This window comes from Patiria miniata, unplaced genomic scaffold, assembly GCF_015706575.1.
Source record: "Patiria miniata isolate m_02_andy unplaced genomic scaffold, ASM1570657v1 HiC_scaffold_26, whole genome shotgun sequence".
NCBI lineage: Eukaryota > Metazoa > Echinodermata > Asteroidea > Valvatida > Asterinidae > Patiria > Patiria miniata.
Window position 1 is genome coordinate 4,380,450 of NW_024037065.1, and position 16,384 is coordinate 4,396,833.

At 37.2% G+C, this 16,384-nt stretch overlaps 1 protein-coding gene across 1 annotated transcript; it reads right to left on the reverse strand.

The window, feature by feature from the left end:
- Positions 1-2,064: 2,064 nt before the first annotated feature.
- Positions 2,065-4,985, reverse strand: LOC119733861. The gene is made up of 4 exons (XM_038207227.1): positions 4,816-4,985; positions 4,384-4,621; positions 3,928-4,058; positions 2,065-2,295 (listed from the first exon to the last, which is right to left on the reverse strand). Exons 1-4 carry the CDS (start codon positions 4,909-4,911, stop codon positions 2,065-2,067), a joined length of 696 nt encoding a protein of 231 aa, XP_038063155.1. The 5' UTR covers positions 4,912-4,985.
- Positions 4,986-16,384: the final 11,399 nt, after the last annotated feature.

Consider the following 16,384-nt stretch of genomic DNA (forward strand, 5'->3'; position numbering starts at 1 on the left):
ACATGTAGATTAATATGAAAAAAATGCTCATATATGTTTTATTGCAAATTGGCGCAGAAGGCATACATGTAACTGACTGTTCCATATAAGGCATGACTGACCTTTTCTATAATTGTATACGACTGCATTATATAACTAACCTAAAACAGTTGTTATATTGATGCCAAGGAAAAATATCATATTAATGGTTTTATTGTTGTGATCATTAAATATGAAATTATGCACAAAATAACGCTTTGGCCATATTTAGTGTTTTTTTTATGCCAATAAATAGTTTGTTCAAGGTATCACTAAATTTTTGCATGTGAGGCTGAAAGTATTGAATTACATGTACATTTATGTCATTAATCCAAAATGAGCTGTCTCCAAATTTAACATAATTACATAATTATGGTAATTAATTGTGCAATTTTGCAACAAATTTGATTATAACAGCACTAACTTTTAATCTTTAATGTTTATGAAAGGAAAAACTATGTGGAGAAGACTGACCTAAAATAAAGTCCTTGATGCAAGCAATAAATGGTAATTAATTCTCAAACTATCAACAAGTAACGCTAAATTGACCACAGTCAACACTTTGTACCACCCCAAATTTTTTTTGTTTCAAGATATCACCGAGTTTTCCATAACATATGAAGTTCAAAGACTTATTTGCAGATTACCGAATTATGTCATTTACCTAAAATAGAGTATTTGGTTCCAACAATGACCTAATAGGAAAGGTTTTATTTTGTGGTAATTAATTAATAAATAAGCAACAAATAAATCTTTGGCCATACTCGATATGTTCTTCTTAAAAAAAGTTCTTCAAGGTATCACTGAATTTGCCATTAACACAAAAATGAACTGTCTAGAACTGGAACTTCCTTAATTCCAAATATTTCATAATTATTTTAATAAAGTATGCAATTATGCAATAATGGATTGTCAAGGCATTACAGGTATTGAGTTTTTCACTTAAGTGTGGAGCTGTTGCGCTCGTCTCAAGCATCAACTTGGGTCGACAGAAGGTGGAGCTGGAAGAACTATTTGTAGATGAGGAATTGTCATAAGCCAAAAAATATACTGTTGGAAACTGGAAATTTGCTGTAAAATACAAACAAAGAAATATTCTTCCTGAAAGGCATGATGGCAAATCACGTTTCTGCTGTCTACACCATGCCAAAAAAAAAAGCTATGCATATTTACAAGTACATGTAGAATGAGCAAACACATAAATATGGCTGATGATGAATACATGTATGTAAACCTTTCCGTACTACGTGAATTCCCTGTGTCTATTCATCGTCTTCAATGCCACTTTCTTCGTCATCGCTGGACAGGCATTCGATGTCTTCAGTAGTGGTGTTCTCACAATCACTGCGACGACACAAGTCTGTACACGGCAAGTCGCCTGCCACACAAGAACAAATTCGTGACTTGCAATGTCCCTTCTTGCATTTACAAGAAATGTTTCGGAGGATAGTTGCATGCAAATTAAGTTATCCAATTTACATGAATATAATGTGATGGCATGCCCATAGAAAATGTATTTATTTATTATTTTTTTTAAGTATCCTAGTATTTCCTACAATTAAAGGCACTATCTCCTACAAATAAGGGCACTATTACTGTGATCTGACTTTAGTCACACACTTAATAATATTCCATAAAATAGGAAAATATTATCACCTTGCACATTGACTAGCTGCCATGCTCTAAATCAACAGAAAATACTCCAAACGTCTAGCCACTTTTCATGATAAAGAAGGTTCTGCATTGATTTTTTTTGGGGGAGGGGGGAGAAACACAACATTGGTGATAGCTTCAGTGTCTTACCTTGATGTAATTCTTGTGGCATGATCTGTGATACCGGACTTCGATTGCCACCATGTCTTGACCTTGAATATCAAGAAGGATGGATTCATCATGGAGTAGTTCAGCAGCATTGAGAAGTTGTCCACCTGAAAAATATAGTGAAAACAAAATCTGGTTCAAAGTGGTTTTAACAATTATGTGGAAATGTCTTTCCATTTATATGAAATTATGGCGGTGTCACACTTTATAAACATGAACATGTAATTATGACTGTACCTTTTTCATATTCGCACTTGGTGAGTGGCTCTTTTTTCCGCGGTCCATATGGCGGCTGGATCCATTTGCTCTTCTTGCATATGATGCACTCCACTGGTAGAACATGCCTGGTCCTTGCTCTTTCTCTCCTGTGCGTCTTCTCTTGCGGGGGATTACCACATCTCCTGCGCCATCACCTCCTTCACTAGTTGAGCTCTTTTCCATCCTCAGTTTTGCTCGCTTTATTTTTGATACATTGCAGAATCTGTTGAAATGAGAACGAGACAGATGAAATATTTGGCAATGAAATGGCTGATTGGATTAAAATAATAGAGATCCGAAAGTTTCAGTTAAAAGTATGTTTGTAATCAAATCATACTTCTTGTAGGCACCTTCTTTTAGAAGTAGAATTAATTATTTTCCCTTCGTAATCGATATCCCTCATGTCCGTGGCTCTTAAAAGAAAAACTGTCTCACAGAATGTCCGAAAACTAACCTGTCTATAGTCTGGCTCTTACAGCCATGGATCCCAACATTGAGTATTACAAGAACCAGACAATGCTATAAAGACTAACAACAGAGGTTGACAATAACGTTACAGCTGCTGTAATGATAGCCGGTGTGAAACAAATAAGTGAAAGATTCCCAGATCTGGCAATCACTAATTTTTCCCTTCAGTGACCTATCACTGTATCAGCCATTGGAAAGTGAAAATCAGTCCTAAAACTTAGCAGGGAAAATATTTAAATATTTACTGAGAACACAATTCCAAATTTTAAGACCGGTTTCATATGTTCTGACTGTAAAGAGTGACAAGTGATGGCCAAATATGGTTATCTTACCCCCAAAATACTCAATGATTGTCAGATTGTCATGTTTGTCCAATCCTATTTTATTTTCAATGTAGGCCCTACTAATCGCAAACACAACCTATTTATTTGCTTTAAAAATGACTTCAGTTACGTATTAAAATAGTATAAATAGCCCCCCCCCCCCCAACTACGATGATAACAATTAACATTCGACATGTTTGGAATTGGACACTTACATCTGCATGATCTGGCAGTGGTACTAGCAATGCCGGTACGGTCATGACGGTGGTAGCCGTACTCGGCCTTTGGTCGTTCGTTTTTCGCTTTATCTTTGCTTTTTGGGGCAACTTCCCTCTCCTTTCCATCCAATTCTTGCCATTGCTGACAACAAGTTACAAACGTCTTCCAGCACGTCTCTGAAAATGGTGAAATTTCACCGCTTTCTTCGCCAACGTTGCAAACGCATGTCCTGCCGACGGGCGCCGCCATGTTCCTCCTGACGTCCTCGTCCCCGGGAAAATTAACGCAATTTTCTACATCGGTTACGAAGCGCCGATTCGAGGTTGCAACATACTGCCCTCAATCGGCGTTTAAAAAAAACATCGCCGACGCGACGGGAAAGTGGCAATTTTCTACTTTGATTTTCACATTAGTTTGCCGGTTTTCTGCCGGCAACATCAAAAATATTAATCAGTGTCACAAAAGGAGTCTATTAGGAAAGAAAAAAAGTTGCCACCAAAAACTCCGAACGATTCTGCACGCTACGATTTCTGGCCCACGGTCTATCAATGAGGATGACAGTACCGATGTGACCGAGTTAGGCGATGATCATCAAAATGAACACATCTAAAATTGCAAAGACTAGCAACAAGGAAAAAAAATATGGTAAGTAGGACCTTTTGAGGTTGTGGTTTTATATTTCAAAGGGTTTGACATTAAATAAATGTAGGATTGTGATACAGGTTTGAATTTTAACCCAAAACATTTAAATAAACTCATGAAAAATCCTGTATTGAGGTATCATTATATCACCAATTTATGTCTCTTAATTTAAACTTACTAGTATCTTCATACGTTTCTTCTTCTGTTCAAACGTATTTTGACGGCGGCGAACATCCTCTATGTAACATAGAGGTCTTTTCCCCCACGAGCGTTTGGATACAGATCCAGCGTCCGGTGTCTCTTCTTCCCCTGTTTTTATAACATGTATAAGAGAACTCATTTTTATTAGTTTAAGAAAAAATGTTTGTATTCTAAAACGCAAATTGGAGTGACTTTTGGTACATAAAATTTCTCCATAACACAGTGTATTTTCTGCAAATTGAACTTCATCAAAATGGTGTCTCATTAATCAATCAAAATGATAGTCAGTCTGATTTTTAGTGGGAAAACTACAGATGTGTATGATTTGCGTCAGACAATTATGGTATAATCATATTGATAAAAGGGGTGGGCGTCAGACCATGTGATATACAGTGGTATAAGTTATGAAAGTTTTGTACTCCATGTAACCCACCAAACATTCCAACAATTTCAACTTCATCCACTGCCTGCTTGGGATCTTTGTAACGCCATGATGGATGTCTAGGTCCCAGCTCCTCAGTTGCTATTGGCGGTTCATCTTCCACAACAATCACAACCCCAGGAGCATTTGGTTGCTCGGGTTCTTCACCCACTTCATGGTTCTCAACCCCTGCGTTCTCCATGATGTCAACATGCATGACATGCCCAACCATTTCATCAAGTAGTTGAATCTGTGAATGCATTTCAAAAAGGTAAGGTTTTTAATTTCAAATATAACATATCACCACCACCATCTTTAAAAAAACTTTTGTCAAGCCAAAAATGAACGGTCCCCCTAAAAAAAAAAAGCTTTTTAGTTTATACCTAGTCTCCCAGGGTTATTACTAGAACCATGGGGGTAAAAATTAATTTCTAGAACACTTACAACAATTTCGGTCCCATCATCAGCATCAGTCGGATTCTCTGTTTGCTTTGTCTCAATCCCAATAACCATTTTGGTTAGCTGTTGAATGTCCGCCATCTGTATGTGTGTTTCAAATGGTAAGGTTTATTATTTCAATCGTAATAAGAAAACAAATATAAAAAAAAAAAAAACTTAATAATAGCCTATGTACACAAATAATATTAAAAGAATAATACTTATAAAAGTAATTAAAATAATACTATAAAACAAAATACTAAAATAATTATATATTAACAATCATGACATTATTGTCATATTTATTATATTATTTAAATGACAATAACAGTCATGGCGGATAGGCCAGCTTAGTACTACTAGTAGTACTAGTTACAACTCACAGATAGGCCTAATCCTTTTTACCTTGGTCCTCGCCTGCACTTAACATGCTTAATTACATGTGTAGGCTACACCATCACAATAACCCCTTAATTTACTGTTGTAAACATGAAGAACTACCCTTATCCTAAACCCATAATCCCTGTACATTTATATGGTTTTAATTTCAAGCTGTCTTTACAAGGAGAAAGAGCTGCTTAGGGTGTAAAATGTAAGAAAAATCTATTAACCTACCGCTATTGCATGCTGGTCAGTTGGTCTTTGTGTACGTGTATGTACATCATTCAATCGTCTGTACCCCCATGCAATTCAATGGTTGCTAAGGGTTCACGTGTTTATCCTAAGTTGATAATATTTATTAATTCGTTAAATAAAAGTCAATTCATAAAAAATAAATAAATGAATGGGTCACAAAAATAATGAATAAAGGCAGGCTAGCATGTTTAGGTACACTCCGAACGTCTTTCAATGCAGAATATTTTTTTTGTTAATATTTTCGCGATCGCAAAATGCGAACATGCCGTGCAAAAGCAACATAGGGGGCCCTGGCACGCTGAACACGATGTGTAAAAGTGCGTTAACCTTCCGTTTAGCCCGAGCAAGCTGAACACGGAATCATGTCGCACCATCGTGAGTTTATCAAACTATGTTACGGCAACAAAATCACGCTATGAAATGATGTCCGAAAATAGTACGATGTCCGAAATAATGTCTTCGCGCCTGTACTGATTAGCTCTAACCAGGCTACATTTCTGGAGTCCAACGTTACCTATATCTTCCACTGGTCCTCGCCCAAAAGTACATACAAAGGAATACGTATTAGTACCGGGAACCGGTCTTCCATACCAGATACAAATCATAAACTGGTTTCCTGTCCTCAATATCGTTTTTCCTACTTCAAATATCATATCGAGTTGAAGCGTCTCATTAGGGGCGCCGCCAACGGCAGAACAGAGAAATGCATGTAGAATTTGATGCTGAGTACGCTGTGTCATTTTGAAATCACTCTATACCACTCGTTTGAAGTGCTTGGCACAATTTGCTCACTCGGTAACTGAAACTACGTTTATTCAAGATCATGTCGTGAAAATATCCTATCGAACTCGGAAAATTGTGTGTAAGTACTTTTATGTTTGAAGTTCGACATGCATGTTACAACCGAAATACGCGCATTCTCTATGGGTCTTCGTTCAAGCGAATCACAACACTGCTCTTTCGCGACGTGCCGTGTCCCATTGAACCTTGTTATGCAATTTGCTCACTCGGAATATGAAAGTATAGTTCACAAATATTCAAATTATATTTTAATAAAAGTTCAGTATGAAAATTGTGTGTAAGTAATTTTTACTTTCAAAAGAACTTCAGAAGTTCAGCGTTTTAACTTTAGTAGCGGTACGCCACGGGGAATTCCGTTACTATATTTGGTTTTGTTTCCTTTCTTTCAAGGTTTTATTTTTAGAAAATAATACTGCCAACTATTTCTACATAAAGTTTATTTAGATAATCTTGCATGCTCCACGATGTGAAACATTTTCAAAGCTGTTAATAGGCCTATGGCCTGTTTTTTTTGTTATCAGGCGTAGGCTAGGCCTATTAGGTTTGCGCGCTTCAGGTAATACTACCCTCCCTGAAGTATAATGGAATTATCATATGACGACATACGCACAACTGATGCATGGTAACGGTCACTGGAAACGATGAGTCGACAAACACTCACATTTATTGGAAATTAATGCACTTTCCGTGTTGTCAATTTGTTCGCCGACTTTCCAAGAAGGCTGTGTAGGTCCTATTTTACAAGTGCATTGTCTAGGAATATATGGATCGTTCAGATTTGTGTAAAAGAACATTGGTTTTGTCTCGAATTTCCGTCTGTTTACATGCACAATCCAGCTACGTGCACACGTCGCGTTGATATCGATCGATCGCGTGCGTGATACGCGCGTACTCCTGATTGGCTAAAAGTGCGTATCCATAGTGAGCGCTGTACAAATAAATAACCCCCTCTATCGGCTATCCAAACAATGAATGGGACGAACGACTCAATATGAGACACCAGAAATAAGTTGCTAAATACAGGTACACTTTGACACTTTCCTAAATCTATCCTCGACCCGCTATCATCATCTGTGCACCTGGGTATGTCCATAAATAAGGGGTCCAAAAGTGTGAAATTTTTGGTGTCCCTATTACACCGGACCTGTTAATTTGCCATTCAAGTGTCAATAAAAATGACTTCACACTATTTTTCATTTGTTTACCAGGTAGTTTGCTTTACATAATTACTCTTAGAATCAGAGACATGTGTCCTGAATTACAAAATCTTACACAAGTCAGATGTAACTCGGACACCAAAATTGGACACTACATTTATGGAATCACCCACCTGCGCTTTGCACGCGCACCCGTTCCCAAACGCAAAGAAAAGAGGACTGTGCACACATTGAACCACGTGGATTTAGGACGTGTGACATAAATCGACTTCACACACTTGGCACACACGGCAAAAACTTGGAATCCCCACACAAAGGTTCTGGGTTCGATAGCTTCCGATGGCCACGACAATCTTTTCATTCAAAGACAGAAAAAACACCGAAACAGCTCGGTGTTTGTTTACCTACAAACACAACGTCCGTCTGGTTTACCTTTTTTTTGCTTCAAATGTTGGCTGATAAATGCAAATGGTGCCCTACTAAACTTAGTGCAAAATATGGGAGTCCAGAGAGGCCGCATAAAGCTTATTCTTGATCATAACCCCATCTAAAAACACGTTAAAATTGTGCAGCAGCAGGATCCCAGCCTAATAGAATTTTCGAAGATGCGTCTTGCTTTTCAACAATAATTACGTAAGTAATTTTTGGATATCTCCAAGTGATGGACTTTACCTTTACGTGATCACAGCTTATGCTACATATTTGTGCAATTGAGGGGGTGCATCCATGATTTGGTGAGAAAAGCTAACCTGGTGTGTACCATGCCATAATGGCCAGAGAGAGATGGCTGTAGTTGATCTCAGGCAAAAAAATTGAACTGTTCGGCTTATTTTTTTACTGAGGGAGCATCTCAAAAATCTTAATATGTATGTTTTCGTTGGAATGCTTCCTTTTAGAAGAATGGCTTGTTCGCGTTCGCTGTATTCCAAACATGTTCCCTACTAAAACATGCCGTTCCTGAATAAGCGTGCATCCGCATATATAAATGTAAGGGGATTCCCTTATTCAGAAGACAAATGCATGCAGACACTTCAGTGAATTGTTTCAAGTGACAAGAGTTGATTTGTAGAGTGTAATATAGTTTATAGAAATTGGGGGAGCCACAGTTGCCCCCACATTCTAATACTAAGAATGTTTGTTTTTCTATATATATTTTTTTATCAACTAACAACATACATTTATGTTATGCTTGTTTTCTGAAGGGGGAATACATCAAAGTTTGATGAAAGACAGTGCATATGCCGGTAATACCAGACCAAGTTCCTTGGTACACAAGAGAAAGTCACAGGGAAAGTCCATATGAGGTATAACGCCCGACTGGCAAAGAATACACATAAACAGAGTGTATCAAAAACATTTATACTCAAAAAAATGCAATAGGATGAAGATAAATGAACTCTTCGTTCTTCCGCAAGTATGAAATCACTGTCCAACGGCCATGAATAAGAGGCATTGGCCAATTTTGTAAAACCAAGTAAAAAGTCATTTGCGCCAAGTCGTCAATAACGGCATAAAAGCTCAAACAAGTCAATTGTGGCAACGGTTTGCTAATGTCCACTCATGCTAAAAAAAAAACACTATCAATTATGATGTTAACTGAAGAAAGAATATTTGTTATAAAATTATTTAAGTAATGTATTTTGGAAAACCACGTTAATTGCCATTTTTGTTATTATATACCTTTAATTGATACAAACTGTTTTGTAACAATTGCCATTTAGTAATATCTCTATATAACGTTTATATAAAGCATGCAGGCTTGATGCATGTCACTTGGTAACAGTAAGTGATTTGTGTGGTTTCCATATAATTGATCTATTGCGGTAGAATCTTGTCAAAATAATGCAGCTTGTGAACATTGTCCACTTACACGATATACAAATTTTCTGCTATGGTAGGCAGGGATTTTTCACTAAGGGTAATCAGACATCGGGCCCAGGTAGTCATCAGATTGCAGCAGTCTATAGAAGACATGCAGTCACATGGTTATGCCGCCATATTGGGTGTACCAAGGTCCATATTTGCATTATTTAATATTCACGAAGGGGAAAGTGAGCAGTTGAATTCTAAACAATGAAAAACAGATACGGTTCACCATTAAGCTATAGTCTATCATTTGCAGCCATCCGAAAAATTAACTGGCGTATTATTGGTGAAAACATACTTGCTTGAAAAATAGTTAGGGGACTAAACTCCCTGTGAAATTATTCTTTCTGGCAAGCTGTCATTTTAAAGTAATCAACGAAAGAAGGCCTTTCCAACGGTGCATCTTTAGATTTTGCCATCCCATGTGGTCAGACGCATGATGTGATGATGTCATCTGCTTACTTACCGTACTTTACTTAGTCCTCTTCATCCCTATTCATGGGACATGAGGCCACATTGAACTGATCTTTCTTCACTTGGTCCTGTCCTTTGCGTTGTACTGTGCCTCTGTCCAATTTATAGATTTATCTCAGCAAGCCATCTCCTTCCAGGTGGTGCCATCGCAATGCTACAATAGGGATACGATCCTGATCCATCCTTAGCTACCGTGGCCTAACCATCGGATACTTGTGTAGATCTCTTGCCCAACACTGTGAATTCTCTGTTTGAAATCTTATTTCATTGTATTTGGCTAGTAAATGGCACATATTCTCTGAAAGCAGCTGTTATGAATAAAACTCCGATATCCTCATGTTAGTCTTTATGACTCGTGCGTATTCCGAACTACACAACACAAATTTTACATTGCTGTTGTAGAGGCGGATCCGGTCTCACTGCATAAAGTTAGTGTATAGAGTGCATATGGTGCATATAGTCGAGCAAAAGCACCATGAGCTTTCCCAAGCTTTGCTTGGCTGCCTTTCTGTGCCCCCTTGTCCTAATTGATGAGACTCCCCAGACAGGTGAAGTCCTCCACCACTTACGGCAGTTGTTGCACTGCCGATAGAAAGTGGTATTTTGTTTTTGAACTTCAGTCAAACTCCATCGGCGCAGCTGGTATAAGACTAATACGTAATTGGCTGTATGTGACAAATCTAACGACTTGATGATCACATATTCTCCCACGGTTATTCATATTTGCGAACCCTCAAAGTACAGGGAACGATCTTCCATGGTGGCCTAGAATACACTCACCAATCAGAGTGCTCACATAGAATTTGCCAACGATTCATATGTTGAGTACAAAATTGAAAACATTTGGTGTGAGTCGGGAATTGATCACAAATAGTCAGCATTATTTGGTCTGCCAACCAGACTATGCACACTGCGGCAATATTTTGCGTGCATGGAGCCAGTAACCGTACATAAAACAACTACCGACTTGGCAACAAGTCTACACTAGGGGTGGAAGTTACACACATCACTTGAGTTTTTGATTCACTGATGTTAAAGGCCTGTCTACTAAGCAAAGTATTTGAGTCTGTTGGTCTTCTCATGCAAGTGGCAATTTTTTGTGGAGAGAACAGTGCGGTTGTCGGCAAAATCAAGACGTTCAAGTTGGGAGAATATGGTCCACTAGTTGCTTATGGATGTCACCCAGATTCCAAAGGGAACCACTCAGAGAGTCCGTGTCCAAGATAACAATGCATTCAAAGTGGTCATAGAATTTCCATATTAGGTCTACGACCTTGGGTGGTACACCATATAGCAATCTTCCAAAGGGTTACACCATGTTCACTATCGAATGCCCTCGATGTCACCTGCATGCCCTGTATAATTATTTGAAAAGTGTGAAAATACCTTGCTTGGTAACAAATACCACTTCAGCCTTATTCATGATCACATTTTAAAATGTTATCATGCACATTACATTTACATGACAAAGACTTCTGCCTTTTCACCTGACATGTTGTACTTTTATTTCAGTGGTGGTTAAAACATGTAGGTTTATCATCATGAATTGACGTGTTAAAAAAAGTGCTCCGGAAAAATCAACTATTATTTTGCAATAAAGCTCCTCCATCTCAGTCACCATCCACCTTGTGAGTATACACTATTTAGTCATCATATTCCCGACCCACCCAAGTTCAATGCAAGCAATATGCCTCCCAAAAAGGACAAAAAAGGATCGGTATCAACAGAGCCAGCTCTCGCGCCAATCCCGTCAGGTGACCAACCCCGATCGCCTGATGCGTCATCATCGGACAATGCAATAGCCAGCCTGCGGCGGGAAATTCAATCACTGGCATCTGATCTTCATGGCAAACTGGACAAGGTGATCTCCAACCAGGAATCTCTGCTTACGAGGATCCATGGACTAGAAACAAAACATCACGAGATGGAGGAGGCAATCAAGTTCTCGTCTAAGACCATCGACGAAATTCAAGACAAAAATAAGATCATGTCGGATGGCGTCTCCAATCTAAAGGCACAGCTAAACGCACCCATTAACAGAATAAATCAACTGGAGGAAGCTACCCTGAACTTGGAGCGACACTCCCGCAGCTTCAACCTGAGATTTGGGGGAATTCCTGAAAACCCAACAGAGCCCTCCACCTACCCGTACGACACGGTCAAGAAAATCCTGACCGAGAGGTTCGGCATGCCGGACGTAGAAATCGAGGCAGCACATCGCACCGGTCGAGCACCGACATCACCATCGGACAAGCCCCGGCACATCATTGCCCGATTTCTATACCGCTATGAGCACCAGACTGTCCTGATGGGATCCTAGTTCAAGCTTGCCAGCACGGGAATGTTCATCCTCCCAGATCTACCAGCTGCTGATGTCGCAAAGAAAAGGTCCCTCCGAGATGTCATGAAACGAGCCTATGACGCCGGTCAACGTGTCATATTCCGAAGTGGCCAGCTCTACATCCAGGGTAGAAAGTATACCGGCACAGCCTCCTAATCACAATCTAATAACACCTGAATACCCTGTGCCATCCAATTAATTTATTTATACATGTATTAGTCTTCAGTATAATTTGTTGGTTTTCCCCGGTCCACGTCAACTCCTCAATCTAAATCTTACATTAGTTCATCTACTTGTTTTTCCCCTGTTTGTGTATATTTTGTTGTGTTTTGATGTTTATATGTTTCTAAGCTTCATGCATACCTACCTCTTGGCTTGTTTACAATCACCCTGGCTACACAATTCGAATTCCACACCTCGCCTAAACGACCTGTTAGTAAAGACGGCTGGACGCATTTACATACTTATTGTACCCTTTACTGCCCGGCTGGCTCTAGAAATGCATTACTTAACTTATAGCATAATGTGTAATGGCGAACGTAACTGATAAATAAATGCAGCATATGTTGTAAATCCATTGATAAGCATGACTGGTACGATTTTTGTGGAACTTGTAAAAACTGCTTTCCTCGAATATTACTGTTTAATCATCTTTTATCTTAGGACTTTGATTTGGTAATTGTTGAATTTAAAACTTACACTAAAATCGATGCCGACCGACTAAAAAACCTAAAATTTAATCCATTTATTTGTAATGAGAAACTTGCTGGCAATAGTGATATCGATCCAGACATGAATTACTATGCTACAAATTATACAACATCAGAGTACCTCTTGTCGGACCAGTTTGTTGAAAAATACAAACTGACTAATTGTCGAAATACTTTTTCATGTCTTCACTAGAATGTTCGAAGCCTCGCTAAAAATTTTGACCAAATGATTGATTTCATAAATATTCTTAACTTCCAATTCCATGTGATTGGTTTTAGTGAAACATGGTTAAATGATCAGAGTCCTGATATGCACATAAAAGATTACTCATGCGTTAAGAAAAATAGACAAAATAGGACAGGTGGCGGTGTTGCACTGTACGTGCACAATTCCCTCGAATTTTTTCTCCGTAATGACCTAATACTGAATTGTTCAGAATGTGACTCATTATTAATTGAAATTCTTTGCACTGAGGGTAAACATATTATTGTTGGAATAGTTTACAAACCGCCTTGCTTTAATACAAATGAATTTGTTGATTTTTTGACACTATCCTGGCAAACATAAACAAGGAGAATAAAATTTCCTTCATCATGGGCGATTTTAACATTGATTTGTTGAATTACAATAGCCATAATCCAACTCAGAATTGTGTTAATTCTCTTTTTAGCAATTCATATTTACCGCTGATAGACAGACCAACTCGCATAACGTCAACAACTGCTTCCTTAATAGATAATATTATATCAAACAGTACTGGACGTACAGAAAGCGGCATCCTGTTCAATGACGTTTCTGACCACTTACCAATTTATCAGATATCTTCCTTTAATATTAGAGGAACTGATAAACAAAATGCAGGTCGTTTATACAGACACATTACAGCAGATAGATAATTTTAATTCGGACTTTTTAAAGATATTTCAAGATAACTTTCCCCTAAAGAAAACCAAGCCCTCTAAGAAACTCAAATTATGGATGACAGATGGAATCTTGAATTCAATTAATCATTAAAATAAACTATACAAATATATATTTAAAAAAACCCAACTAGTAACTATTTTGACAAATACAAGATTTTCCGTAACAAGTTAAATGCCATCATCAAGATTACCAAAGCAAAATTTTATAAAGATAAGTTTGAAAAAGTAAAAAGTAATGCTAAAAAAACATGGTGTATAATTAACTCATTATTAAACAAAAATAATCATAAAAAGTACCCTTCTGAATTCAATATACGTGGAAACCATACAAATAACACCAAAGATATTTCAAATGCTTTTAATGACTACTTTACTCAAATAGGCCCTTCTCTCAATCGAAATCTTCCTCAAGCAAATGCTAGTTATGAGAATAACTCGACTGGTCCTAACGAAAATTCCATTTTCTTTAATCCAATAACAAAAACAGAAATTCATGAAATTGTTTCCAAATTTAAAAACAATAAGTCTCCTGGCTTGGATGGTGTCAAACCAGGGTTAATCAAATCTGTCATAACCAATATAAGTGATCCCCTGTGTCACATTTTTAATTTATCTCTATCTAAAGGGGCTTTCCCAGATAAATTGAAAATTGCCAAAGTCACTCCTATATTTAAACAAGAAAACCCCGCTGAGCTTGGTAACTATAGACCAATTTCGGTACTATCATGTTTTTCCAAGATTCTTGAAAGACTTGTGTACAATAGGACAGTAGCATTTCTAGACAAATATAACATCATTTTTGATAACCAATATGGTTTTCGATCTAATTTCTCCACTTCAATGGCACTTATTGACCTAGCAGACAAAGTAGTCCAAACGTTTGAGGAGAATGCTTTTTCAATCGGTATATTCTTAGATTTATCAAAAGCATTTGATACTATAAACCATGATATTCTTCTTCATAAATTAAATTTCTATGGTAGCCGTGGGGTTGCCCATGATTGGTTTGCGAGTTATTTGAATAATCGTAAACAGTGTACAACTTTTAATAACTGCCTCTCTGATTTAAAAGGCATCTCATGCGGAGTACCCCAAGGCTCTCTGTTGGGACCTTTGTTATTTCTACTCTATATTAATGATATTTCAAAGACATCTAACTTATTATCCTTTATATTATATGCTGATGACACTAGTTTATTCTATTGTAACAAAGATCTTATTACCCTGTATAATATTGTCAATAATAAACTGGTCAGTATCTGTGATTGGTTAAAAGCTAACCGCTTAACTCTTAATTCATCTAAATGTAATTACATGATCTTCAGTAACAGGAAAAAAACAGAATAACTCATCAAACTCATCAAGATTTTTAGGTGTAATCATCGATGAAAAATTGACTTGGAAATATCACATCGATGAGATTGTAAGTAAAGTTTCTAAGAGTATTGGAGTTATCAACAGACTAAAACATACTGTTCCCTTTGAGGTATTAAATACTCTCTATAGTTCATTAATACTTCCTTATTTTTTTTACTGTAACATTGTTTGGGGGAATACATTCCGTACGAATTTGGATAAACTAATAAAATTGCAGAAAAGAGTTGTTCGAATTATTACAAATTCACCATATAGGGTCCATGGTCAACCTCTCTTGCGTGAACTAAAATATTTAGGCATAACAAACCTAAATAAGTACCAACAAGCTCTATTTATGTACAAGTTTAAAAACAATTTACTGCCCATTTCCTATTCAAACATGTTTGTACTAAACTGCAATTTGCATAACTATAATACTCGTGTGTCTACTAACTTACATTTCCACATACCGCAACATAGAACATCTGCCTTTCAATATAACATTAAATACACCGGACCTAAAATATGGAACAATGTATCATTGTCTCTCAGATGTTTAAGGTCTTATAATATTTTCAAACGCAAACTTAAATTGTACCTTATGTAATGTAATATATTTTATATGTTATATGCCTCTGCCATAATTGGACTCTGTATCCACGACGATCCTACTCGTAGCCCATTATTAATTATTAATATTATTTTTATAACTTTTTCACAACTTTGCTAACTGCTTAGGATTATACATGTGTGTAATTGGTCTTTGTTTTTAGTTGTTTTTTTCCTGTTATTATTCGTTTGTTTTGTGTGATGGCATGCCTGATACAAGCTATGCTTTTAAGGTTTTGCCACCTCTAGTGGCCTTTATATGTTTAAGTACTTATATTACATTTTCATTTTTGTCATGAAGAGGAAAATAAATGTGATTTGATCTCAGAACAGAATGGACAAAGTCAGAAACAGAGGCAGTATGGAGGGAGATGAGGTTATACATAATCAATGAAAAAAACACCTGTTAAAAATAGTGTGAAAGCTGCATCTCAAATCTGCACCGGCCCTGGACAGGAGAAATTGGCGGAGTGTTAAGTATAAAGTGTACATCATTCAGACACTGAAGAGGAGAAAATAGTAATAACAAGCAAAAGCATTTATTTATATCAGTTCACTTTGTTTTACTTTAAATGGCAACAATGCTACTTTGTGGTACACAGTCGCGTTTATCTAAAAGGTGATGCAAACTTCGAAAAAAAGTAAAAGTTGTAGAATGTACCTCTCAATTCTTTCGAACATTTTTGTTTTACTGTATCTGT